Below are 23,552 nucleotides of genomic sequence, written 5' to 3'. Positions count from 1 at the left end.
TTTTTTATTATATTATGTTAGTCACCGTACAGTACATCCCCAGTTTCCGATGTAAAGTTCGATGATTCATTAGTTCTAGCACATATGTTATTAACCTAAAATCTTAACTGCAACTTTTCGGAAGAGAGCAGTTTTATGTCTCCTATTGAAAAATTGTGTTCTATTTGGGTGACTTTTACTGGAAGACTTTCTAGATTGAAATAAATGACTCAGGTTTTGGAGAGATAACTGAGGTGTAGGGTCAATAGTTGGTAAATAGAGGAGGAAGGGGTGAGTATTTAAGTTTAAGAAGTTCATATAAAAACTACCGTGATCCCTTGACATTGGAGCAGGGGCTTAATTATGTAAAGACATGGCAGGTAAATGTAAATGAAATTTTTTTAAAAGCCTGCATTTCATCAAAAAAAGAATCTCTGGCTCTTGTGTTCAAAATGCCAGGAGCCTACAGAATTCCATAAAACTGTATTTTTTTAAAATTTAAATTCAATTAGCCAACATATAAATACATCATTAGTTTTTGGTTTGTGTTCAATAATTCATTTCTTGTGTATAAACTGTATTTTAAAAGGAATAATTTTAGAATTACTAATAATATCCATGTACAGAAAAGAGGAGTAATAAAATATACCAACCGAGGACTCTGTTGATCACTGCAGTGCCTGCTTTTTAAAAATTCCTCTTTTCCCCTAAAGAGTTGGCTTGGAGCCTAATGGGATGGTTCATTTTTCTCCAGGGCATTAGGTAAAGGTCATTCTTAGCAACAAGATGTTGGGCTTGATCTGATGTGGCAAGTCCTACCTTCTTGGAAGTAATGTATGCCTCTGGAACTAATGGAAATACTTGGCATGGGAATTTGAGCAACAATTCTTATCTATATAAATATCACAATTAATCACTTATGTAGAGTGTCCTCATAGAAAGCATTTGTCCAGGATACCACCCTGCTTTTTAAATGTTACTTTTCTTGCTCTCACATAAAAGAGATTATATCATTTAAAAGTTACTCAAGATTTATTCTTAGATCTGCAGCTTTGTTTAAGAGCTTTTCCAGAGGTATTTCCTTTCTCTAAAAGAAAGAAAAGGGGGGCAGAGAGGAGTTCCTCCTGATGGACTGAATATTTGGAATACTTGCATAAAACAGCAGAGTGTGTGGCAGATCAACTAGTGTATGTTTTAAAAGAAAACATAAATTTCTTATTTAAAAAGACCTAATGGATTCTTTATTAATACAATCAATTGGTTAAGGAAACATAAAGAATAAAGTAACTTTTAAGTGTATTTTTATTTTAAAGAAAGACTTCTCATTGGTAGTAAAAAACATTGATCATAAGCATGTGCTGAGCTAAACTATACCAAGATGTCTGGAGACAATAAGTTGGAGGAAACATGCTGTATATTAAAGATAGAATAGTTAATCCATTATTATGGTGAATTAGAGTTTAAATCGGTACATTTGTATGAAATTGTAACCTGAGACATTGTTTTTTATACAGATGACAATTTTTGGGGTTCTATTTAAATTTTGGCCTCAGTTTTGTGAGTTTAGGAAGAACTTAACTGATGAAAAAATTATGAGTGTTTTAGAGAGAAGACAAGAATATAATAAGCAGAAAAAAAAATTGGCAGTCATAGAAGATGAAAAATTTGCAAAGGTAAGAGAAGACTCATTTTTAGTTGACTCATACTTTTATTTTTTATTCATTTATTTTTTTTCTTATGGTTTGAATCATACTTTTAAAAGGTATGTGATGTGTGTGAATTTATAGAAGAAATTGGGCTGGCGGGAAAATACAGAGACATTATAGAATACAGATTTTACTGGCTTATAATCCTTTAGTCAGAGGTTTCAAACTTCATTTTGAATTTCTCAAAATTCATCTCAAATGTCACCTCTTCCCTGTGGAAGCTTCCTTGACTCTACTAAGCAACACAAGCAGTTCACATCCACTGTAGTAACATTCCTAACTATTTTGGAGAATGCTTTATATAGTCTCATGAATAAGTTTTTACATCTGTCATCCACACTGGAGTGAAATTCCCAAGAATAGTATCTGTCTTGTGCATCTGTGTATCATAGCACATAGACCAGTGTCCAGCATATGCTCAATTATTAATCACTGTTTACTGAGTAAATCGGAATAAAAAAAATGAATGAATGAAAAGATGTCATGTACTCATGGGAAAGCATTTTCAGTATTACAATTACAGAATGATACATTGGCTGTGAAATTTATAAACATGAGTCATAAATTGCCTAACCTGCCTATTTGTCTGTTAGTCTGTCCATTTATTCATCCATTCACCTGTCTATCCCTGTATTTATCTATTTTCTTTGAACTGAAAAAGAGCAACTGCTCCCAACTAATGTATTTTATTTATTTTAAGCTTATGCTTATTCTATTTTTTTTAAATTAAAAGTTATTGAAAGATGCAAAACTAATATAATGAATGCTCAAATATACACAGGTCAAAATAAGCCCTGCTAACATTTTGCCTCATTAGGTTTTTTTTCCCTCCTTAAAATATTGCAGAAGGAGTAAGTACTGCAGAAAGAGCAAACTCTCTTAATCCCAGCTCTGAGTTCTATCACCCTTCCCATTCCCAAGAGCAACCACTAAGCTTGGGAGTAGTCTTCCAGATCTTTTTAAAGATAGTGTTTTTTACATGTATCTATACAATTTCATAAACAATATAGAGGACTATGGAGGTTCTCAAAAAACGAGGACTATGGAGGTTTTCAAAAAACTGCCAAACTTCTCCAAAGCTGCAGAACCAGCTTGCTCTGTTTTGATGTTTGTATGGTATATCTTTTTCTATTGCTTTACTATCTATATCATTATATTTCAATTAAACAGCATGTAGTTGGGTCCTGGTGGTTTTTTAAAAAAATCTATTCTGCCAATCTCTGTCTTTTAATTGGTGTATTTAGTCTCCTTATCTTTAGTGTAGTTTTTTATATGTTAGTTAAGTCTGCCATTTTATTTCTTGTTTTGATTGTTCCCTCTGTTTTTCATTTTATTCTCTTTCCTTTGTCTGCATTCCTGTGGATTACTTGTCTATTTCTTAGAATTTTATTTGGGTGTATCTTTGTTTAGATATTTTAGTGGTTGCATTAGATATTACATTATAGATACATGACTTTTCCTTGTCTGTTGGTGCTGACATTTTACCAGTTTGAGTAGAGTATAGAAACTACTCTCCCTCTTTAAGTCTTTTTCTCTCACCTGTTTATACTTATTTTAAATATTTCCTTACATTATACTGAGAACCACATCAAACCACATTCCTATTATTGGTGGTTGAGGAAAATATAAGACATTTCAAAATGAGCAGAAAATGGCAGATGATATCCATACAAAGCCGTCATAAGGATAAAACAAAATGAAAACTTCAACATTTTATAATTTTTGCTTCAACCTTCAAACATAAATTAGGAAACTCAAGGAGAGAAGAAAAATCTATTCTATTAACCCATACTTCTGCTCTTTCAATTTTTCTTCCTTCTTGATGTTCCAAGATTTATTATTTTATTCTTTCTTTTCCCTATAGGTAAGGTATTGTTTCTCACTTACTGCTTTCAAGATTTTTCTTTGTCTTTAGTTTTCAGAGTTTGATTATGACACATCTTGTGTGGATTTCTTTGGATTTATTCTGACAGGATTGTTCAGGTTCTTGAGTCTGTAGGTTTATGTCTTTTGCTAAGTTTTTTTGGGGGGGATTTATATACATATTATATATGTGTGTGCATATATATGTATATATAAACTTTTTGATCCATATATATGATTTATAGACATATTATTCATCATTTATATACACATATATGGATCAGAAAGGAAGCATATATAAATAATATATGTATAAACCCCTTATATATTCAATCAAATTTCTTCTCCCTTGAATACCTTGTAGCTTCACTTTTGAGAGATTTTTTGGTTTTTTCTTCAGTCTTCTTTTAAGTTCAGTAAACTGTCATTTTACATTTCCTTTTTATACCTTTGGTCTATTTCTGGCCTGAGTTTCTGCATTTATGATTTGGAGTATTATTTCATATATGCAATATTTGTATAGGAATATTTAGTCAATTTGTTTTATAGTTTTCCTCTGATTCATGACTGGATTTCTTGGACAGTACTATCAGCAACTAAAATTATACACAGCATCATTTATAATAGTAAAAAATTTTTAATGACTTAAGTTTCTAACAGTAGGTATTGACTAATTTATCTATGGTACATACCATTACTAGACTATTATTCACCTGCTGAAGTGATGATATAGCTTTTTTTTTTTTCTCATTCAGGATTAAAGTGCATAGGACAGTTCAACATTGAAAATGATGATGCATTCATTTCATCATCCAAATATCGGGTGTATACAACATATAGTTGTATGGTAGGCATACTGGTGATTGATACAAAGACCCTCCCCCTTTACATTCCCATTCTATATTTATTCATACAGAAACATTTCACAATATTTAACATGAATATTTCAAAAGAGCACATATAATGTGATTCCATTTTCATGAAATTTATGTAATAAAATATAAATATTAAAATTATAGATTATATCTATATCTTTCCCTGGTGAGATGTTTGGATGGATGTTTATGAAAATGTTTACAATGGTTTTTCTTAGATGCCAGAATTTTGGAGTGATTTTTGTATTCTTCATAAATTATTATTTATTTTAAAATATTTTTATATTAGTATGAAAGAAAATTAAAGAGTTCATAAATCACATCACATTAGTAATATTGACTTGATGAAACCACAGGTGTGGTACTCACCACAAAATACATTTTCATTTAATGTTATGACTACTATAAGTTTATACTAATATAGTTTTATCCCTTTTTTGGAATAATTTAATATAATTACAGGATGGAATCAAACAATATGCAAGTTCCTCAGGATCTGCTATCAAAACAGTTACTATAGCCACTGACCCAGTTTTAGGCCTACAAGCATATGGTCGACAGGTAAGCAGTAAATGTATCACAGATACCTCTTCTTTCGAGCATTGGATAGTAGAATGCAGTCACTCAGTTATTTTACAATAGTAGAGATGTGCTTGTTTGAAAATGAAGGTAAAATTATACTGGAAGAGATTAGAAGGGAATTTCCTTGAGCCTTCAGAGAACATTAAAATTTCAGCCGATCTTGGACAATATAATCAACAAAAATACTTTTTGATACATATGAAGAAGATGTAAGAGGCAGCAGTTGAAATGACTATCTTATTGGAAAAGAGAATAAGGCAGATAGAGAACAAGATAGAATACATTTGGTTGATATATTCTTGCGTTAAAAAAAAGAAAGAAAAACATCAAAGGCTCAGTCTCAATTTTTTAATTCTTTGACATGGTCATAATGTTGGACAGTACATGACCATCAACAATACATTCATAGATTTTATGTTTATATTTACATTTATAACTTGTACATTCCATGAAATTTCATAAGTTTAATTTATGTCCATTTTTAATGACTTGTATCAAAAGTGTTTGTGTCTTAGGATAGCATTATCTCAAGAAACGATCTTTTTTGGCATTTAGGAATGTCAAATAAATTCAGCCACTCAGCTAAGATAACTGATAGACTGTAAAACTGTTATTGAGAGAAGGGAAATGTCCAATTTTATGACACCATATTTTGAAAAAGGCAGTATCTAAAAGTGTGTGGTATGTAATAATGCCATTTGGAAGAACATTCATTAGCAAATGACTAGCATTAAATTTCAGAAACACAGTGTAAAAATAAAGGGGGAAATGTGGCATTCAAGATAGCAGGCTTCTAATTTTCACTGTCATTTACGAGTTAGTATTACCTGGAAGCCTGAAAAAAAAAATCATGAAATTTGCTTTGAGACTGTTTCCTTATCTGTTAAGCGGAGAAAGGAAGAGAAAAGGGAATGATGGTAATGATCTCTTGTCATGTATCTCAGAGTCTTGTAAGAAACTAAAAAGCTTTTGGAAACCAAAGGCATTCCATAAATGTAAATTATTATTGTTGTTGCTATTGAAGGAATACATGTGAATTATACCAGCAATTGGTAGAGTAATAGTACACTGCCATTTTGCAAGTGTGGATGCTCTGATTACGCATTTGTTTCAGATAGATTTTACACATTTAAGAATTGCAGTTAATCCAAATGCAAAATACCACCCCCCAAACTTGGATCTCTCTTAAGCATCTAAATTCATAATCAAATTAAATATATATAGTGCCTCCTTAGCTGTCAAGAAATCTATAAAGCTTTTGCAACATTGATTCATTGAGAAATAGTTAAACACATATCGGTACAGCACATCATTGAATAGTTATATTCAATGTTCAATATTCAGTTATATTCAATATTCAAAACCTTCCGTAAAAGGTTTAAATGAAGAGGCTTATATAAGCCATCTTACCTTCAATTTATTTTCTGCGGCAAACATTTCCAAAATTAAGTTTCCAAATTGTCTTTTTAGCCAACCTGGTGCTACTCCAAGTACATAGAAGCCTTAGAACAGGAAAGGGTTCTTCTTAAAATTCAAGAAGAGCTGGAAAAAAAGTTATATACAGGTAATTTTTGCTTTTTGCCTACAGGATTGCTCTGTTACCTTCTACCACAGATTAATTCTAGAGGGCTTTGCTTCACTGTTTTCCTTCTTTCTCTTATTTTTGTGCAGCCACACCATCTTTTACAAATTTTAAGTTTGCTGCTTCTGCTATGTCTTTGAAAAAGACCATATCTTCCCACAACATCCAGAGTGAGTTTTCAGTGATAGTCTACCTGCAGTTCTTTCTTCCTTGTTAGAATTCAGCCTGCCACGAGGACATCAGCATAGCGGCAGCAAGGAGGGATGAAGACTGCTTTGCTCCCAACTGCTCTGACCCACAACTTAGGAGAATTTCAGTATGCGTGCGTGTGCATGTGTGCGTGCATGTTCTGTTTCCCTTTCTGTTTTTTTCTCCTCTGCTGAGAACCTAACACTCCGTCCCATTTTCAGAGTGACAGTGCTCATGTGGGTGTATAACCTGCTGCTGCTTAATGCAAGGTAAGTCCCAGAGTGGAAGTTGTTCAGTACCCTCCATGTCCCTCTGACACACACACACACACACACACACACACACACACACACACACACCCCACTAACAAACTGATGGGTCAGAGTGAGCACCTTGCCTCCTTCTGAGTGGCACAGTACCCTGAGAAGGAAAGCTTGCAGGGAATGATTATTGCTTCTATTTACTCCTTATCAATTCTTTTCTTCCACAAAGAACAACAGAAGAATAGGCTCTAGCTCAGTTTCCCAAGTTTTCCCAAGCAGAGTTTTTCCAAGGTCCATCTCCCCAAGTTGGGAATATAAGAAGGAACTGAAAATAACTGAAAAATCTAGCCAAGTCCTTCTTTCCTGCAGACACTGATGGGATTGTACAGTTTTGACTGGCTGCTAATGTAAAGGCTTCAATGCCTTTACAAAGTGGGATAGTAATATAATGTAGCATATGCGCGGCCCTTGGACCCTGTCCTTGAAGAACCCGGTAAAGGTCCCGTTTCTCTTATCTTCTATCTTACTGCTTAGCTTTCTGTGGACTTTGGTTTTCTGGTTCTTGGGAGGGATTAATGGGCAGGCCTTTATGGTCTTAGCCTGTTCATCTTTTGTCTTTCTTGGTTTATCCTAGCCACTGCACCCTTCTGCAAGTTCCCCAGCCCCTTAGGCCGCCCTCACAGTGCCTCAACCTGGAGTGTTTGCTGACATATCTGTTCTTTTTTTTTTTTTATCCTTATTACAACTCTTTGTAAGTTTTTTCTTTGGTTTCGACTTAGATTTTCCATAGCTGCTTACGTTTTCAACCATTTATTTTTCTCTTGCAGGAATTCCTTAAACCAAATTTAACTGATATGGAAGCTCAAGTGACTTTTTGATGGCCTGCATTAGAGCAAGCCTACCATCTAAATAAAGTTTGGCATGTTATACTCTCATAGTTTTAAAAAGATAGCTATTCTGTATACCTGATATACGAGACCATAAAATTTTTAAAAACTTATTTAGAACAAAATGACTTCTATCTAGGTTAGAAGAATCAAAATGGTTTGCTAATCACAGAACTTAAGAAAGTACTATGTTATGCTCCTCAGGTAATCTTTCAATAAATATTCTTGGAGCATTTACTGTATTCCGTTAGCAGACATAATCAGCAGGGCGTTAGGGGCAAATACTCCTAGCAGTACATTGACCCAAAACATAAAGAGAAGTGACTTCGAACCCCGTCCCTTTCCCCAGCCCTGAAGGAGCCATATAGTCAAGCCGCGGTTCTCAGAGGCAGACTTCAGGGCGTGAAAGAGTCACTTGTGGCGTTTGCCAGAAGGGCGATTTCTGGGCTCACTCTCAGAGAGTCTGATGCAGAAGCTCTTGGGCAGAACCCAGGAATCTCCCTCTTTAACAGACATCCTGGGGGATTGTACTAGAGAGGCTCCGCTAGGACTCTTCGAAGTGAATGTGAGGGTAAGCGAGAAGAGCTTGCAAAAGTAAAAACGCCCCTATTAACTGGAGTTACACTTGTATCAGAGAAAGCCCAGACACACACCCTCTTCTCCTCTTTCCCAGAGAGAAAGGAGAAAGTGTCAGAAATGACGCGGGAGAATGAACTTCACCGGCTGTAGGCCTCCGGACACAGAAGCTCTAAAGACTGTGACCTGGATTACGGGATTGGAAGCAACGGACTTCTGCTCTCTCAGAACCCCCGAGAGTAATTGCAAAATAGAAATCGCTATTCCTGATTCTCTAAAGAGTTACACATTTTAAAGAGGGAAAGCATCAGGAGGCACACTTCAGAGAGAGTTTTTCTTCTAAAGCAGTGGTTTGGACACTTGTTACAGCTTTGGAGCCCTGTGATTTCCTCTGCTTTCACTCTGCTCCACACTCGGTGGTGGCTGTGAAGCCTGTAACTTTTCTATGCTTTCACTTGTTCTGTTCTGTTCCTTTCTTTCCTTCCCTTCCCTTCCCTCTCTTTCCTTTCCTTTCCTTCCCTTCCCTTCCCTCCCCTTCCCTCCCCCCTCCCTCCCCTCTTTCTTTCTTTCTTTCTTTCTTTCTTTCTTTCCTTTCTTTCTTTTTCTTTCTTTCTTTTCTTTCTTTCTTTCTTTCTTTCTTTCTTTCTTTCTTTCTTTCTTTCTTTCTTTCTTTCTATTCCACTCTGTTTCTGCCTTCTTTTGGTTTTAATTGAACATTTTCTAAGATTCCATTTTCTTTCCTCTCTTAGCATGTCAGTTGTACTTCTTTTTTAAAGAATTTGCCCCAGAGTTTGCAATATACATTTACAACTAATAAAAGCCTGCTTTCAAGTACTACAGGGTACTTCTTGGGTGTTGCAGGTGCCTTATCACACAGCATGTCCACTTCCTCCCTCCTGTCCCTTATCCCTTCACTGTCAGTTCACTTCACTTGTCCATAACTATAATCACTGAATACATTCTTGCTATTATCATCTTAAACTGTTTTCTGTTAGGTCAATTAAGAATAAGAAAAATAAAAATTATTTTCCCTTCATTTATTCCTTATCTAATGCTCTTCTTTCTTTATGTGGATCCAAGTTTCTGACCTACTATCATTTTCCTTCTCTCCAAAGAACTTCTTTCATCATTTCTTGTAAGACAGGTCTACTGGAGACAAATTTCCTCAATTTTTTTATGCCTCAGAAAGTCTTTATATCTCCTTCACTTTTGAAGAATAATTTCACTGTATACAGAATTTGAGGTTAGTGGTTTTATTCTTTCAACACTTCATATATTTCACTCCATTCTCCTCTTGCTTGAATGTTTTCAGAAGAGAAATCAAATACAATTCTTACCTTGTTCCCCTGGCTTCTTTCAAGATTCTCTTTGTGACTTTCTGTAATTCAAATATAGTAAGTCTAGGTGTAGATTTTATGCTATCTATCCTACTTATGTTCTGTGAGTTTCCTAGATTAGTGGTTTGGTGTCTGTCATTAATTTTAGAAAATTCTCAGTCATCATGACTTCAAATATTGCTTCTGTTACTTATCTTCTCCTTCTGGTATTTCTATGACACACCTGTTGCACCTTTTATAATTGTCCCACAGTTCTTGGATATTCTGTTCTTTTCCACTGTTCGTTTGTTGTTTTTTTTTCCCCTTACATTTCAGTTTTGAAATTTTCTGCTGACCTTTCTTCAGGCTCACTGATTCTTTCCATAGCTATGTCTAGTCCGTTGGGAAGCCCATCAAAAGCATTCTTCATTTCTGTTACAATGTTTTCAGTTTCTAGTATTTCATTTAGAGTTTGTCTTAGAACTTCCATTGCTCTGCTTATATGACTCATCTGGTCTGACATATTATCCACTTTTTTTAGTAGATCTCTTAGCATATTAATCATTTTACATTTTTGATCTGATAATTCCAAAATCTCTGCCATATCTGAGTCTGGTTCAAATGCTTGCTTTATTTTTTCAGACTGTTTTTTTTTTCCTTGTCTTTTAGCATGCTTTGTAATATTTTATAAAAAACAAGACATGATAAAAGGAACTGAGGTTATATGAGCCTTTATTGTGAGGTTTTATGTTTATCTGGCTAAGCATTAGGCTATATTTACTGTTTGCTGTGGCTGTGGTGTTACAGGCTGAAATTTCCCGTATGTCCTTGTTTTTGTCTCCTCTGTTGTTGTGGGTTTTTCTGGAGACTTCTTAATAGGGTCTGAGGCTTCCAGTTCTTTTAGCTGCAATCACGGTTGTTACACCAGAACCCTGTTGATGTGGTAAAGTGTAGGAGGAGGGGAAGTGTTTTACATTCTGATGGTTATATGTCAGTCTTCTGGTGAGACTGAGTTGGGTATTTCCCTTCCCCCAGGTCGTTTAGGCTTTAGTAAAACCCCAGACCATTAGGCTCTGGTAAAATAGTTTCCCTTGAGGGCAGGCCTTGTTAGGAAGAGAACTCTGGGTGTATTCCAAAATGTTTACCACTCCCTCTACCAGAAGCAGGAGGGGATGTTTCTCTGATCTTTACAGTGAGAACCTGGTGGAGCTACTGGAAGTAAAACCCAAGAATGTGGACCCCACCCCCCACCCCCCAGAGATAGGGCCTCTCTCAAGCTGGTCTTCCCTGAGCTTGGAGCAAGTCATCAATTACGATGTAAAGAATTTCTCCCCCAAATTAACTCCAGCTGCTGGCTTCTGCTCCTGGTAAGCTGTGATTCTCTGTGTCTGCCTCTCTTTTCAGTTTTAGGGGCAGCAGTTCGCCCTGTTACCACAGTTCTTTGAAGGATCCAAGAAGAATTGTTGATTTTCAGTTTGTTCAGTTTTTTTCTTGTTGAGGACAGTAGTGATGACTTCTAAGTTCTTTAACATGTTTGGTGGGACCCTCAAGTTTGACACCAGTATTTTAAAGAATTCTGTAGTTAGTTTTATTTGTAAGATAAAATTAAGAAAATTTAAATTATTTGTTTTTATTGTGTGATATATAAATATATAAATAAAATTGATGGCAATCTTTATGTTATAAATATTTACATGATCATTTTGGCCTACTCTCAAAGCATCCCCCAGCATGGGCTAGTCTCAACTTCTTGGCACTAGAAATAAGTTCCTTATATTAGCATGTTCAGGAAGTATCTTCTGACTGTGGTTCTACCGATTGTTCTTAACATCTCTTCATTCATCTCCTCCTTCTCCCAAGCCCATTGGATGACTGCCTTGTTCCAGATTCTTATCATCTTGAATCTGATTCCTAATTAGTATCTCTGTCTTCTGCTTGACCACATTTCAGCTGTGCTCAGTGATTTTTTTATAAAATCATACTTCCTTATGACATTACCTTCCCTAAATCCTTCATTAAGATGATCAGTGGGGCACCTGGGTGGTTCAGTCAGTTAAGTGTCTGATTCTTGATTTTGGCTCAGGTTATGATCTCAGGGTTGTGAGATCAAGCCCAGTGTCAGGCTCCACGCTCAGTGGGGAGTCTGCTTGAGATTTTCTGTCTCCTTTTCCCTCTGCCCCTCTTCTGTCTCCCTCTCTCAAATAAATAAATAAATAAAATCTTAAAAAAAAAGATGATTGCTAAACCTGTTATTGATAAAATAGAGGTTCTTTTTTTTTTTTTTTCAGAGCGAGAGAGACAGTGTGCATGCAAGCAGGGGAGAGGGGCAGAAGGAAAGGGAGACAGAATCTTAAACAGGCTCTGACCCTGAGATCATGACCCAAGACAAAATCAAGAGTTAGATTCTTAACCAGCTGAGCCACCCAGGTGCCCCAAGAAATTCATTACTTAGCGTGACATACTTATAAGTCCCTCCTGTCTTCTGATATAAATATTCAGATCAGGCATTTGTTTTTCTGGGAAGCTATTGCTGATATTCTTCTCTTACCCTAGCATGCCCTCTCCACCAACTACAGAAGTTATCACTCCCTCTTCTGTCTTACCACACTGCGGCTTATTTATTCCTCTGTGATAACCCTTGTCATATGGATTGTAATTTTTTGTCCACATGCCTGTTTCTGCAATAAAGCTGTTATTCGAACTTTCATTCCAGCACCTCACATAGAATATCTAGAAAATAGATGTTCATTAAGTATTTGTTGAAAAAAATGAAGGAAATGTCTCCACTGTAAAAATCAGAGGAAGGTAAAAATCACTGCATATGTAAGAAAGGTCAATATAATGCCATTCACAAAAGTTTGCCAGTAGTATTTTTATAGTTAAAATACATAATAATGTCACAATTTCATGTGAAGTATATAATCTTTGTCTATCTATATCATTTTTCTTATTTATGAAATGTACCTACGTGTCATTATGTCTTTCAGAGAAGAAATTAGTGCTCATTAAATCACATTAAATCACTTAAATTACTTCAGGCCTGGGTTTTTCAACCTTGGCACTATTGACATTTTTGGCCAGCTAATTCTTTGTTGTGGAGGGCTGGCGTCCTGTGCAGTGTTGGATGCTTCACAATATCCCTGGCCTCTACCCAGTGGAGGCCAGTAGCACCTCCTCAGTTGTGACAACCCAAAATATTTCCAGACATTGCCAAAATACCTAGATGAGAACCACTGCTTTAGATTTGGAGCATTTTTATGTTTAATTTTTTGAGATCTCTACTTACGATGGAATCTTTAAATTCTAGTTCCCCAGCATATTCTTTTTAAAAAAGTATCATAGTACCTAGCCCCATATATTACCAATAGTGCCTTCTAACAGATGACTTATTCGTTTTAGTGGTATCTATATTACATCCATTTGAGTAGTTTCTTTCCTTTTACATCATCTTTGGAAGTATAATGCCTAGAGGAAATGCTCAGTCAATTTTTGTTGAATTAATAAAACTTAAAATACATTCCTTACTTACATTTAATGTAATATATATGTTAGGTAATCTAAAAAGTGCCCTTAAATCTGACTTGGGTTTGTACAAATAAATTAATTAATTCTAATTGTGCTAGTTATATCTGATGTGCTTCTTGATTTTATGAGCTGAGTTAAATTCTCATAAAAAAAAAAGACCACTTATTTTTGGAAGAGACTTAGCTTTTAAAACACACAAATTACCATGTATACTTTGTCAACTTATACCCTTCAAAACGTGGGAAAATTGATCTCCTACTTTGTTTACATTATTGTTTGGGGTGAATAAGTATATTTTGAAATAAAAATAATAGTGAAATAATCCAAAAGTAATTTGTCCAGTTGGGTCAGATTTCAGCTTGTGTATATTATTTTCTAATAAACATTTAGTATTAAAGGTATAATCTTCATGTTATATTTCTTAAATGTGTATCTTTATCATTTGTCATATAATTGACAATTACTTTATAGTGCATTATCTGTGAACAATTGTATTTTTTTCTTAGTTGGCATTCTCTTTTAAAAATTACAGTGGACTTTCTGCTTCAAAAAATTTCTCGTTGGTATATATCCAATGATTCACTGGAATTTGATTCTAATCAAATTACTTTATAGTGCATTATCTGTGAACAATTGTATTTTTTTCTTAGTTGGCATTCTCTTTTAAAAATTACAGTGGACTTTCTGCTTCAAAAAATTTCTCGTTGGTATATATCCAATGATTCACTGGAATTTGATTCTAATCAAATTACTTTATAGTGCATTATCTGTGAACAATTGTATTTTTTTCTTAGTTGGCATTCTCTTTTAAAAATTACAGTGGACTTTCTGCTTCAAAAAATTTCTCGTTGGTATATATCCAATGATTCACTGGAATTTGATTCTAATCAAATTACTTTATAGTGCATTATCTGTGAACAATTGTATTTTTTTCTTAGTTGGCATTCTCTTTTAAAAATTACAGTGGACTTTCTGCTTCAAAAAATTTCTCGTTGGTATATATCCAATGATTCACTGGAATTTGATTCTAATCAAATTACTTTATAGTGCATTATCTGTGAACAATTGTATTTTTTTCTTAGTTGGCATTCTCTTTTAAAAATTACAGTGGACTTTCTGCTTCAAAAAATTTCTCGTTGGTATATATCCAATGATTCACTGGAATTTGATTCTAATCTTGGATCTGTAACTGCCTTTCTGATGTAGGGCCATTTATTTTACTTTTTGAGTCTCTATTTATTTATGTATATAGACCAAAAGGTCCTTTTTAAAAGATTTTATTTATTATTTGAGAGAGAGAGAGAAATTGAGAGAACAAGTGGGAGGAAGGGCAGAGGGAGGAGCAGACTCCCTATGGAGCAGGGAGCCTGACGCAGGACTTGATCCCAGGACCCTGGGATCATGACCTTAGCCAAAGACACATGCTTAACTGACCAACCCACCCAATGACCCCAAAAGATCCTTTTTAAAATTTTAGCTCTAATATTATGGGATTTTGTGAGTTTATAATACTGCAACTTTTTAATGTGTATCTATAGAGTTTTGGTGTATTTCTCAATGAGCAATTATTTCTATATTTTGAATTAGAACCTTGGATACAAAGATAAAAAAATTCTGCTTCTGTGCTGTTTCCTTTTCCAAAGTCAAATATTTAGGGTGTAGGTCTGGCCTGAAATATTTATTGTTTCAGAAATCTCTTCTTTATTGTAATTATTATAAAATTGATACATGTACCTAGGAAAAAAGAAAACATTCAGTAGTACATGATGATATTGAATGGTAATCCCCTTCTTTACCCCCATTGTGACAGAGACTGTTTCTCATCACCTATCCAACTCTTATTCCTTTTAATAATGTAATCCCCAAGTTTTAGTTGTGTCCTTGACTACCTAACTGGAGTTAACTGTCATATCCCAGTCTACCCTGCAGGTAGATGTTACTATGTGAAAAATTTCAGGTCAAGGGGATGTGAGCAGTAGTATGAAATATCCATTCGGGGCTTTTTTGAAAATGAAATATCCCAACACATAGATGGGACACCTCCCTAAGGAATTATGTAGCCTGGGTCTCTGGATGACCTCATAAAGGAGAGATGTCTCACTCTGGATTGTTATATGAGAGAAAAATCCTTATCTTGTTTGAGTCACTATTTTTGTGCCTTTTTTTTTTAACAGCAGCTTTTCTTAGATGTTAAGTAATATAAAAATGACTACTAGTAGGGTACTGCCATAACAAAAACCTAAAATGTGAAGTCCATTAAGCAATCAGTCATTGAGCACCAGGAAACAGATAATTGAAGGTGAGAAAACTGGTGACCTTTGTAATGTCATAGCAAAATATTTGGTCAAGCTGTTACCTCTGATAACCTGGAAGGCAGACCATGTGCTTGTTGTGCCCATAGCTTTCTAAAAGATGTGGTGATGTAGTCCAAAAAAAAAAAAAAAAAAAAAGGATAGAATGTTGGTGTGTTTATGTGTTGTTGGTCCTTGTTGCTTTTAGCTTTAGATATATATCAGGCAAGAATTAAACTGTGTACAAGTAGAAATGGAAGTTAAGGGAGTTAAATTCTCTGACTATGGCTTGCAATTAAAATTAACATAAAAGCTAATAATTTGGACTCTCAAAGTTGGAAAAGTCAACTGCAGCTATGCCCCATTAAGCAGAGCCTTTGGTCAGTGCACTTTCAAATGTTTCTCAGTAAGACTTTTCATCTGGACAGTAGTGGCCCTGTAACAAAGGTCAAAGTAGAGGGATTGCCTTCCTTATTTAGCCTATTGTTTTATATGACCTTACAATAGCCACCATTAAAATAACAGGGAAATGTGCTAAGTATAGAAGTGAATAAATAAAATAAAAGAGAGTTGGCAGGCTTAAGAACTGAGACTGGAAGAGATTTTGACATGGAACCAACTGGTAGTAAATAGACTGAAAGCTTACTAAATTTTGATGGAATTGTATTCTCAACAAAACCACAAGCCTGGCCTGAAAATGCCTGTAATTTTTCAATCTATAAAACAACCACCAGGCCCCCAAACTTGCATCATCAGAAAGCAGGCTGTGAAATTTGTACAACCTCCAAAGAGGCCCACTTTCCAATGCCAACTTAAGATGTGGCCTAGAGGATAACAGATAAGGAAAATTTATTTCAGAAGGCAAAGCTAGGGACCCCAGAGGACTAGGGGGAAGTTGTTTCTCCCATGGAGTAGAATTAAGATCCAATAAGGAATCTTAGTTCAGGCTGCTATAACAGAATACCTTAGAGTGGGTGGCTTATAAACATCGGAAATTTATCCCTCACAGTTCTGGAGGCTGGAAGTCCAAGATCAGGAAGACTGCAGCTGTTTTCAGTGTCTAGTGAGAACCCCCTTCCTGGTTCATATATGACTGTCTTCTCATTGTGTACTCACATAGCAGGAGGGAGAAGGGAGACTTTGGATACTCTTTCATAAGGACACTAATCTCACTCGTTACGGGTCTACTCTCATGCTCAAAGTCCTATCTCCTATACTACCACATTGGCAATTAGGATTTCAACAGAAGAATTTGGGAGGGGAAATAAAAATTCAGTCCATTATACAAGGTGTTTTCACAGTTCCTGCCAAGAAGATGAAATGAGGCTTCTATGTGTTGTCCAGTCTTCCCTTTGCAAAGCATCATAATTGTAGTTTCTATTTCAGCTCTGGTTTATACGTCAACATGATCCCATCAGCTTTCTACTGTCGAAATTTCTGCTCCACTGACGAGTTCCTTTCCCATCCTCAGTACTATGTTTGTTTTATGTTATGTTAGTCACCCTAGTGACTAACATTAGTTTTTGATGTAGTGTTCCATGATTCATTGTTTGTGTATAACACCCAGTGCTCCATGCAATACATGCCCTCCTTAATACCTATCACCGGGCTAACCCATCCCCCACCCATCTCCCCTCTGAAACCCTCAGTTTGTTTCCTGGAGTCCATAGTATCTCATGGTTCATCTCCCCCTCTGATTTCCCCCCCTTCATTTTTCCCTTCCTTCTCTTAATGTCCTCCAAGCTGTTCTTTATGTTCCACATATAAGTGAAACCATATGATAATTGTCTTTCTCTGCTTGACTTATTTCACTTAGCATAATCCCCTCCAGTTCCATCCATGTTGATGAAAATGGTGGGTATTCATCCTTTCTGATGGCTAAGTAATATTCCATTGAATATATGGACTAAAATTTCTTTATCCATTCATCTGTTGAAGGGCGTCTCGGCTCCTTCCACAGATTGGCTATTGTGGACATTGCCGCCATGAACACTGGGGTGCGTGTGGCCCTTCTTTTCACTACATCTGTATCTTTGGGGTAAATACCTGGTAGTGCAATTGCCGGGTCATAGGGTACCTCTATTTTTAACTTTTTGAGGAACCTCCACACTGTTTTCCAAAGTGGCTGTACCAATTTGCATTCCCACCAATAGTGTAAGAGGGTTCCCCTTTCTCCACATCCTCTCCAACATTTGTTGTTTCTTGCCTTGTTAATTTTTCCCATTCTAACCGGTATAAGGTGGTATCTCACTGTGGTTTTGACTTGAATTTCCCGATAGTTAATGATGTTGAACATTTTTTCATGGGTCTGTTAGCCATTCATATGTCTTCTTTGGAGAAGTGTCTGTTCATGTCTTTTGCCCATTTTTTGACTTGATTATTTGTTTTTTGGCTGTTGAGTTTGAGAAGTTCTTTAGACATCCTAGATACCAGCCCTTTATCTGTAGTGTCATTTGCAAATATCTTCTCCCATTCTGTGGATTGCCTCTTTGTTTTGTTGACTCTTCCCTTTGTTGTGCAGAAGCTTTTTATCTTGACGAAGTCCCAGAAGTTCATTTTTTGTTTTTGTTTCCCTTGCCTTTGGAGACATGTCTTCAAAGAAATTGTTGTGGCCAATGTCGAAGAGGTTACTGCCTATGTTCTCCTCTAGGATTTTGATGGATTCCTGTCTCACATTGAGGTCTTTCATCCATTTAGAGTTTATCTTTGTGTATGGTGTAAGAGAATGGCCGAGTTTCATTCTTCTGTATATAACTGTCTAATTTTCCCAGCAACATTTATTGAAGAGACTGTCTTTTTTCCATTGGATATTTTTTCCTGCTTTGTCAAAGATTAGTCGACCGTAGAGTTGAGGGTCCATTTCCGGGCTCTCTATTCTGTTCCATTGATCTATGTGCCTGTTTTTGAGCCAGTACCATGCTGTCTTCATGATCACAGCTTTGTAATATAGCTTGAAATCAGGCAACATGATGCCCCCAGCTTTGTTTTTCTTTTTCAACAATCCTTGGCAATTTAGGATCTTTTCTGGTTCCATACAAACTTTAGGATTGTTTGTTCCAGCACTTTGAAAAATGCCATTGGTATTTTGATCAGGATGACGTTGAAAGTATAGATTGCTCTGGGCAGCAGAGACATTTTAATGTTTAAATTCCTCCAATCCATGAGCATGGAATGTTTTTCCATCTTTTTGTGTCTTCTTCAATTTCTTTCATAAGTGTTCTGTAGTTTCTAGAGTATAGATCCTTTACCTCTTTGGTTAGGTTTCTTCCAAGGTATCTTATGGTTTTTGGTGTTATTGTAAATGAAATCGATTCCCTAGTTTCTCTTTCGACAGTTACATTGTTAGTGTTTAGGAAAGCAACTGGTTTCTGTGCATTGATTTTGTATCCTGCCACATTACTGAATTGCTGTATGAGTTCTAATAATTTGGGAGTGGAATCTTCTGGGTTTTCCACATAAAGTATGTCATCTGCAAAGAGAGAGAGTTTGACTTCTTCTTTGCCAATTTGAATACCTTTCATTTCTTTTTGTTGTCTGATTGCTCTTGCTAGGACTTGTAGTACAATATTGAACAATAGTGGCAAGAGTGGGCATCCTTGTCGCGTTCCTGATCTTAAGGGAAAGGGTCTCAGCTTTTCCCCATTGAGAATGATAATTTGCTGTCGGCTTTTCATAAATGGCTTTTATGAAATTGAGGACTATTCCCTTTATCCCTACATTCTTAAGAGTTTTAATCAGGAAAGGGTGCTGTATTTTGTCAAATGCTTTTTCTGCACCAGTTGAAAGGATCATATGGTTCTTGTGTCTTATTAATGTGTTCTATCACACTGATTGATTTGCAAATGTTGAACCACCCTTGCATCCCAGGGGTGAATCCCACCTGGTTGTGATGGATAATCCTTTTAATGTACTGTTGGATCCTATTAGCTAGGATCTTGTTGAGAATTTTGGCATCCATATTCATCAGGGATATCAGTCTGTAATTCTGCTTTCTAATGGGATTTTGCCTGGTTTTGGGATCAAGGCAATGCTGGCCTCATGGAATGAGTTTGGAAGTTTTCCTTCTGTATTTTTTGAAACAGCTTCAAGAGAATAGGTATTATTTCTTCCTTGAATGTTTGGTAGAATTCCCCTGGGAATCCATCAGGCCCTAGACTCTTTTTTGGGGGGGGCAGGGGAAGGTTTCTGATCACTGCTTCAATTTCATTACTGGTTATTGGTCTCTTCAGATTCTCAATTTTTTTCTTGTTTCAGTCTTGATAGTTTATAGGTTTCCAGGAAGGAATCCATTTCTTCTAGGTTGTTTAACTTAATTGGCATATAATTGTTGATAATAATTTCTAATAATAGTTTCTATTTCCTTGGTGTTAGTCATGATCTCTCCCCTTTCATTCATAATTTTATTAATTTGGGTCCTTTCTCTTTTCTTTTGGATAAGTCTGGCCAGTGGTTTATTGATCTTACTTTCTTTCAAAGAACCAGCTTCTAGTTCCGTTGATCTGCTCTACTGTATTTCTGGTTTCTAATTCATTGATCTTTGCTCTAATCTTAATTATTTCTCTTCTCCTGTTTGGCTCAGAGTTTATTTGTTGTTCTCTCTCCAGTTCTTTAAGGTGTAAAGTTAGTTTGTGTATTCAGGATTTTTTATTTTTTTGAGTGAGGCTTGAATGGCTATGTATTTCCACCTTAGGACCACCTTTGCAGTATCCCATAGGTTTTGGACTGATTTGTTTTCATTCTCATTGGTTTCCATGAATTATTTAAACTCTTCTTTGATTTCCTGGTTGACCCAATCATTCTTAAGCAGGATGGTCTTTAGCTTCAAAGTGTTTGAATTTCTTCCAAATTTTTTCTTGTGATTGAGATCCAGTTTCTAAGAATTGTGGTCTGAGAATATGCAGGGAATAATCTCAGTCTTTTGGTATCGGTTGAGACCTGATTTGTGACCCAGTATGTGGTCTATTCTAGAGAAAGTTCCACATGCATTTGAGAAAAAAGAGTATTCTGTTGTTTTAGGGTGGAATGTTCTATATATACCTATGAGGTCCATCTGCTCCAGTGTATCATTCAAAGCACTTGTTTCTTTGTTGATTTTCTGCTTAGATGATCTGTCTATTGCTGAGCATGCATTACATTAATTACATTACATTATTAATACATTAATAATACTATTAATGTATTAATATCAGTAAGTCTCTTTATTTTGGTTAACAGTTGGCTTATGTAGTTGACTGCTCCCATGTTGGGGGCATAGATATTTACAATTGTTAGAGCCTCTTTTTGGATAGACCCTTTAAGAATGATATAGTGTCCTTTTGTATCTCTTACTACAGTATTTAGCTTAAATCTACTTTGTCTGATATGAGAATTGCTACCCTAGCTTTCTTTTGCGGTCCCTAGGCATGAAAAATGGTTCTCCATCCCTTCACTTTCAGTCCGGAGGTAACTTTAGGTTCAAATGAGTCTCTTGTAAACAGCATATGGTTGGGTCATGTCTTTTTATCCCATCTACAACCCTGTGCCATTTCATGGGAGCATTTAGGCTGTTCACATTGAGAGTGATTATTGAAAGATATGATTCTATTGCCATCATGTTGCCTGTAAAGTCCTTGTTTCTATAGATTGTCTTTGTAAATTTCTGTTCTATATCACTCTTGGGGTCTTTCTCCTTTTAGAGAACCCCCCCTTAATATTTCTTGCAGGGCCTGCTTGGTCACATATTCTTTCAGTTTCTGCCAGTCTTGGAAGCTCCTTATCTCTCCCATCCATTCTGAATGACAGCCTTGCTGGATTAAGTATCCTTGGCACATGTTCTTCTCATTTAGTACACTGAATATGCCTTGCCAGCTCTCTCCTGCTTGCCAGGTCTCTGTGGACAGGTCTGACGTTATTCTGATGTTCCTCCCTCTGTACGTAAGAAATCTCTTCCCCCTTGCTGCTTTCAAGATTGTTTCCTTGGATCTAAGATTTGCAAGTTGTACTATTATATGTCATGGCATCGGTCTGTTTTCATTGATCTTGGGAGAGGTCCTCTCTGCCTCTTGGACATGAATGCTTGTTTCCTTCACCAGATTAGGGAAGTTTTCAGCTACGATTTGCTCAGATATGTGTTCTAGACCTCTCTTACTCTCCACCCCTTCAGGGATCCCAATAATTCTGATATTGCAATTTTTCATTGAGTCATTAATCTCTCTGTTTGATCCCTTGGGTTTTAATCTGTTTTTCCCATGCTGCCTCTGTTTCCTTCTTTTCTATCATCCTATCCTCTAGCTCACTAATTCATTCCTTTGCCTCGTTTACCCTGGCAATCATAGTATCCAGTTTAGACTGCATTTAATTCATAGCATTTTTTAGTTCAGCCTGATTAGATCTCATTTCTGCCCTTAGAGATTCTCTATTGTCATTAATATTTTTCTCAAGCCTAGTAATTGCCTTCATAATTGTTACTCTGAAGTCTATTTCTGACATCTTGGTTATATCTGTAACCATTAGTTCCACGGCAGAGGCCAAAGTCTCTGCTTCTTTTATTTTTTGAGAGCTCCTCCTCCTAGTCATTCTGTTGAGGGGTGTTTGACAGAATGTACAGAGTCCAAGCAAGATACACCTGTTTTATAGGGACCTTAGGGTTGTCTGCTTCTTGTTCTTCCAGCCTGTCTTCTGGAGGAGGGCCTACCACACTGTTAGTCAGGCAACCCTGTTTGGGCAGAGTTGCCCTGCTCCCTGTTGGGGGTGGGCCCAGTGAAAACTAGTTTTTGGGGGCTTTTTGTTCTCTGGTGGCTTTCCCTGGTGGCTTTCCAAGTCTCTTCTGAGAGAGCAGAAGTGACCACATCCAAACCTCTGTCTCAGAACAGAGAGATCGCAGTCTGCTCTTCACTGAGCTCTCCAGGCCACACTGTCTCCTGTGTGTCTCTGTCTGTGCTGCTAAAATCCGCAGTCTCCTGGGTTGTGCACTCCACAGCAGCTCTCCCAGCCCTCACTTTCAGGGCTAGGCACATCTCTGCCCTTTGTGCTTCTAAAACTGCCAGCTGCCCCCGGTTTGCATGTGCCCCTGTACCTCCAGGTTTCAGTCTGGGGGGCTGCCCTAAAGTCCTTTCCCTGCCGCTACCGGTCCGTGAGTATGTGCCTGGTTCCCAGGGCGGGAGACATTTGCCTTCCTGGCACAAGTTCACAGAGGCTCCCTCTCTCTTCCGTTTTTCTTCCAGTATCTGTCCACAGAATCATGGCTCCCCGCTTCACACCTTGAGACCAACTGCCAGAGACATTCTGTTTGTAGAGATCCAGATATATCTTCTTACATCTCGGGTTGATTTCATGGGTATTCAGAATGGTCTGGTAGATTTTCAGCTCAATTTAGGGGACCAGTTGAAATAGGGTTCCCTACTCCACCGCCATCTTTTTTTGGTCTGTCCCATCCTCAGTACTGTTAAACACTTGTTTTCTTTTCTTTTTTTTTTTCTTTTATTATTATATTATGTTAGTCACCATACAGTACATCCCCGGATTCCGATGCAAAGTTCAGTGCTTCATTAGTTGCGTATGACACCCAGTGCACCATGCGATACGTGCCCTCCTTACTACCCATCACCAGTCTATCCCATTCTCCCACCCCCTCCCCTCTGAAGTCTTCAGTTTGCATCTCATAGTCCATAGTCTCTCATGTTTCATTCACCCTTCTGATTNCTGATTACCCCCCCTTTCTTTATCCCTTTCTTCCCCTACCGATCATCCTAGTTCTTATGTTCCATAGATGAGAGAAATCATATGATAATTGTCTTTTCTCTGCTTGACTTATTTCACTTAGCATTAGCTCCTCCAGTGCCGTCCATGTTGAAGCAAATGTTGAGAACTTGTTCTTTCTGATAGCTGAGTAATATTCCATTATATATATGGACCACAGCTTCTTAATCCAGTCATCTGT

General features: G+C 36.6%; 1 protein-coding gene across 1 annotated transcript in view; it reads left to right on the top strand.

The window, feature by feature from the left end:
• RGS22 (regulator of G protein signaling 22) overlaps positions 1–9,052 on the top strand; it is a 136,356-nt gene extending 127,304 nt beyond the window's left edge. Inside the window, exons 22-26 of the mRNA XM_034668513.1 lie at positions 1,494–1,652; positions 4,886–4,984; positions 6,476–6,569; positions 6,677–6,757; positions 8,600–9,052. Coding sequence (XP_034524404.1) covers positions 1,494–1,652; positions 4,886–4,984; positions 6,476–6,569; positions 6,677–6,757; positions 8,600–8,655 — 489 coding nt within the window. The 3' untranslated portion in view covers positions 8,656–9,052. The remainder of the gene's footprint in view (positions 1–1,493; positions 1,653–4,885; positions 4,985–6,475; positions 6,570–6,676; positions 6,758–8,599) is intronic.
• The last annotated feature ends 14,500 nt before the right edge of the window (positions 9,053–23,552 follow it).

This window comes from Ailuropoda melanoleuca, chromosome 9, assembly GCF_002007445.2.
Source record: "Ailuropoda melanoleuca isolate Jingjing chromosome 9, ASM200744v2, whole genome shotgun sequence".
In the NCBI taxonomy this organism is placed as follows: Eukaryota; Metazoa; Chordata; class Mammalia; order Carnivora; family Ursidae; genus Ailuropoda; species Ailuropoda melanoleuca.
The sequence above is the reverse complement of the archived record's forward strand: the minus strand, read 5'-3'. Positions and strand labels throughout refer to the sequence as shown.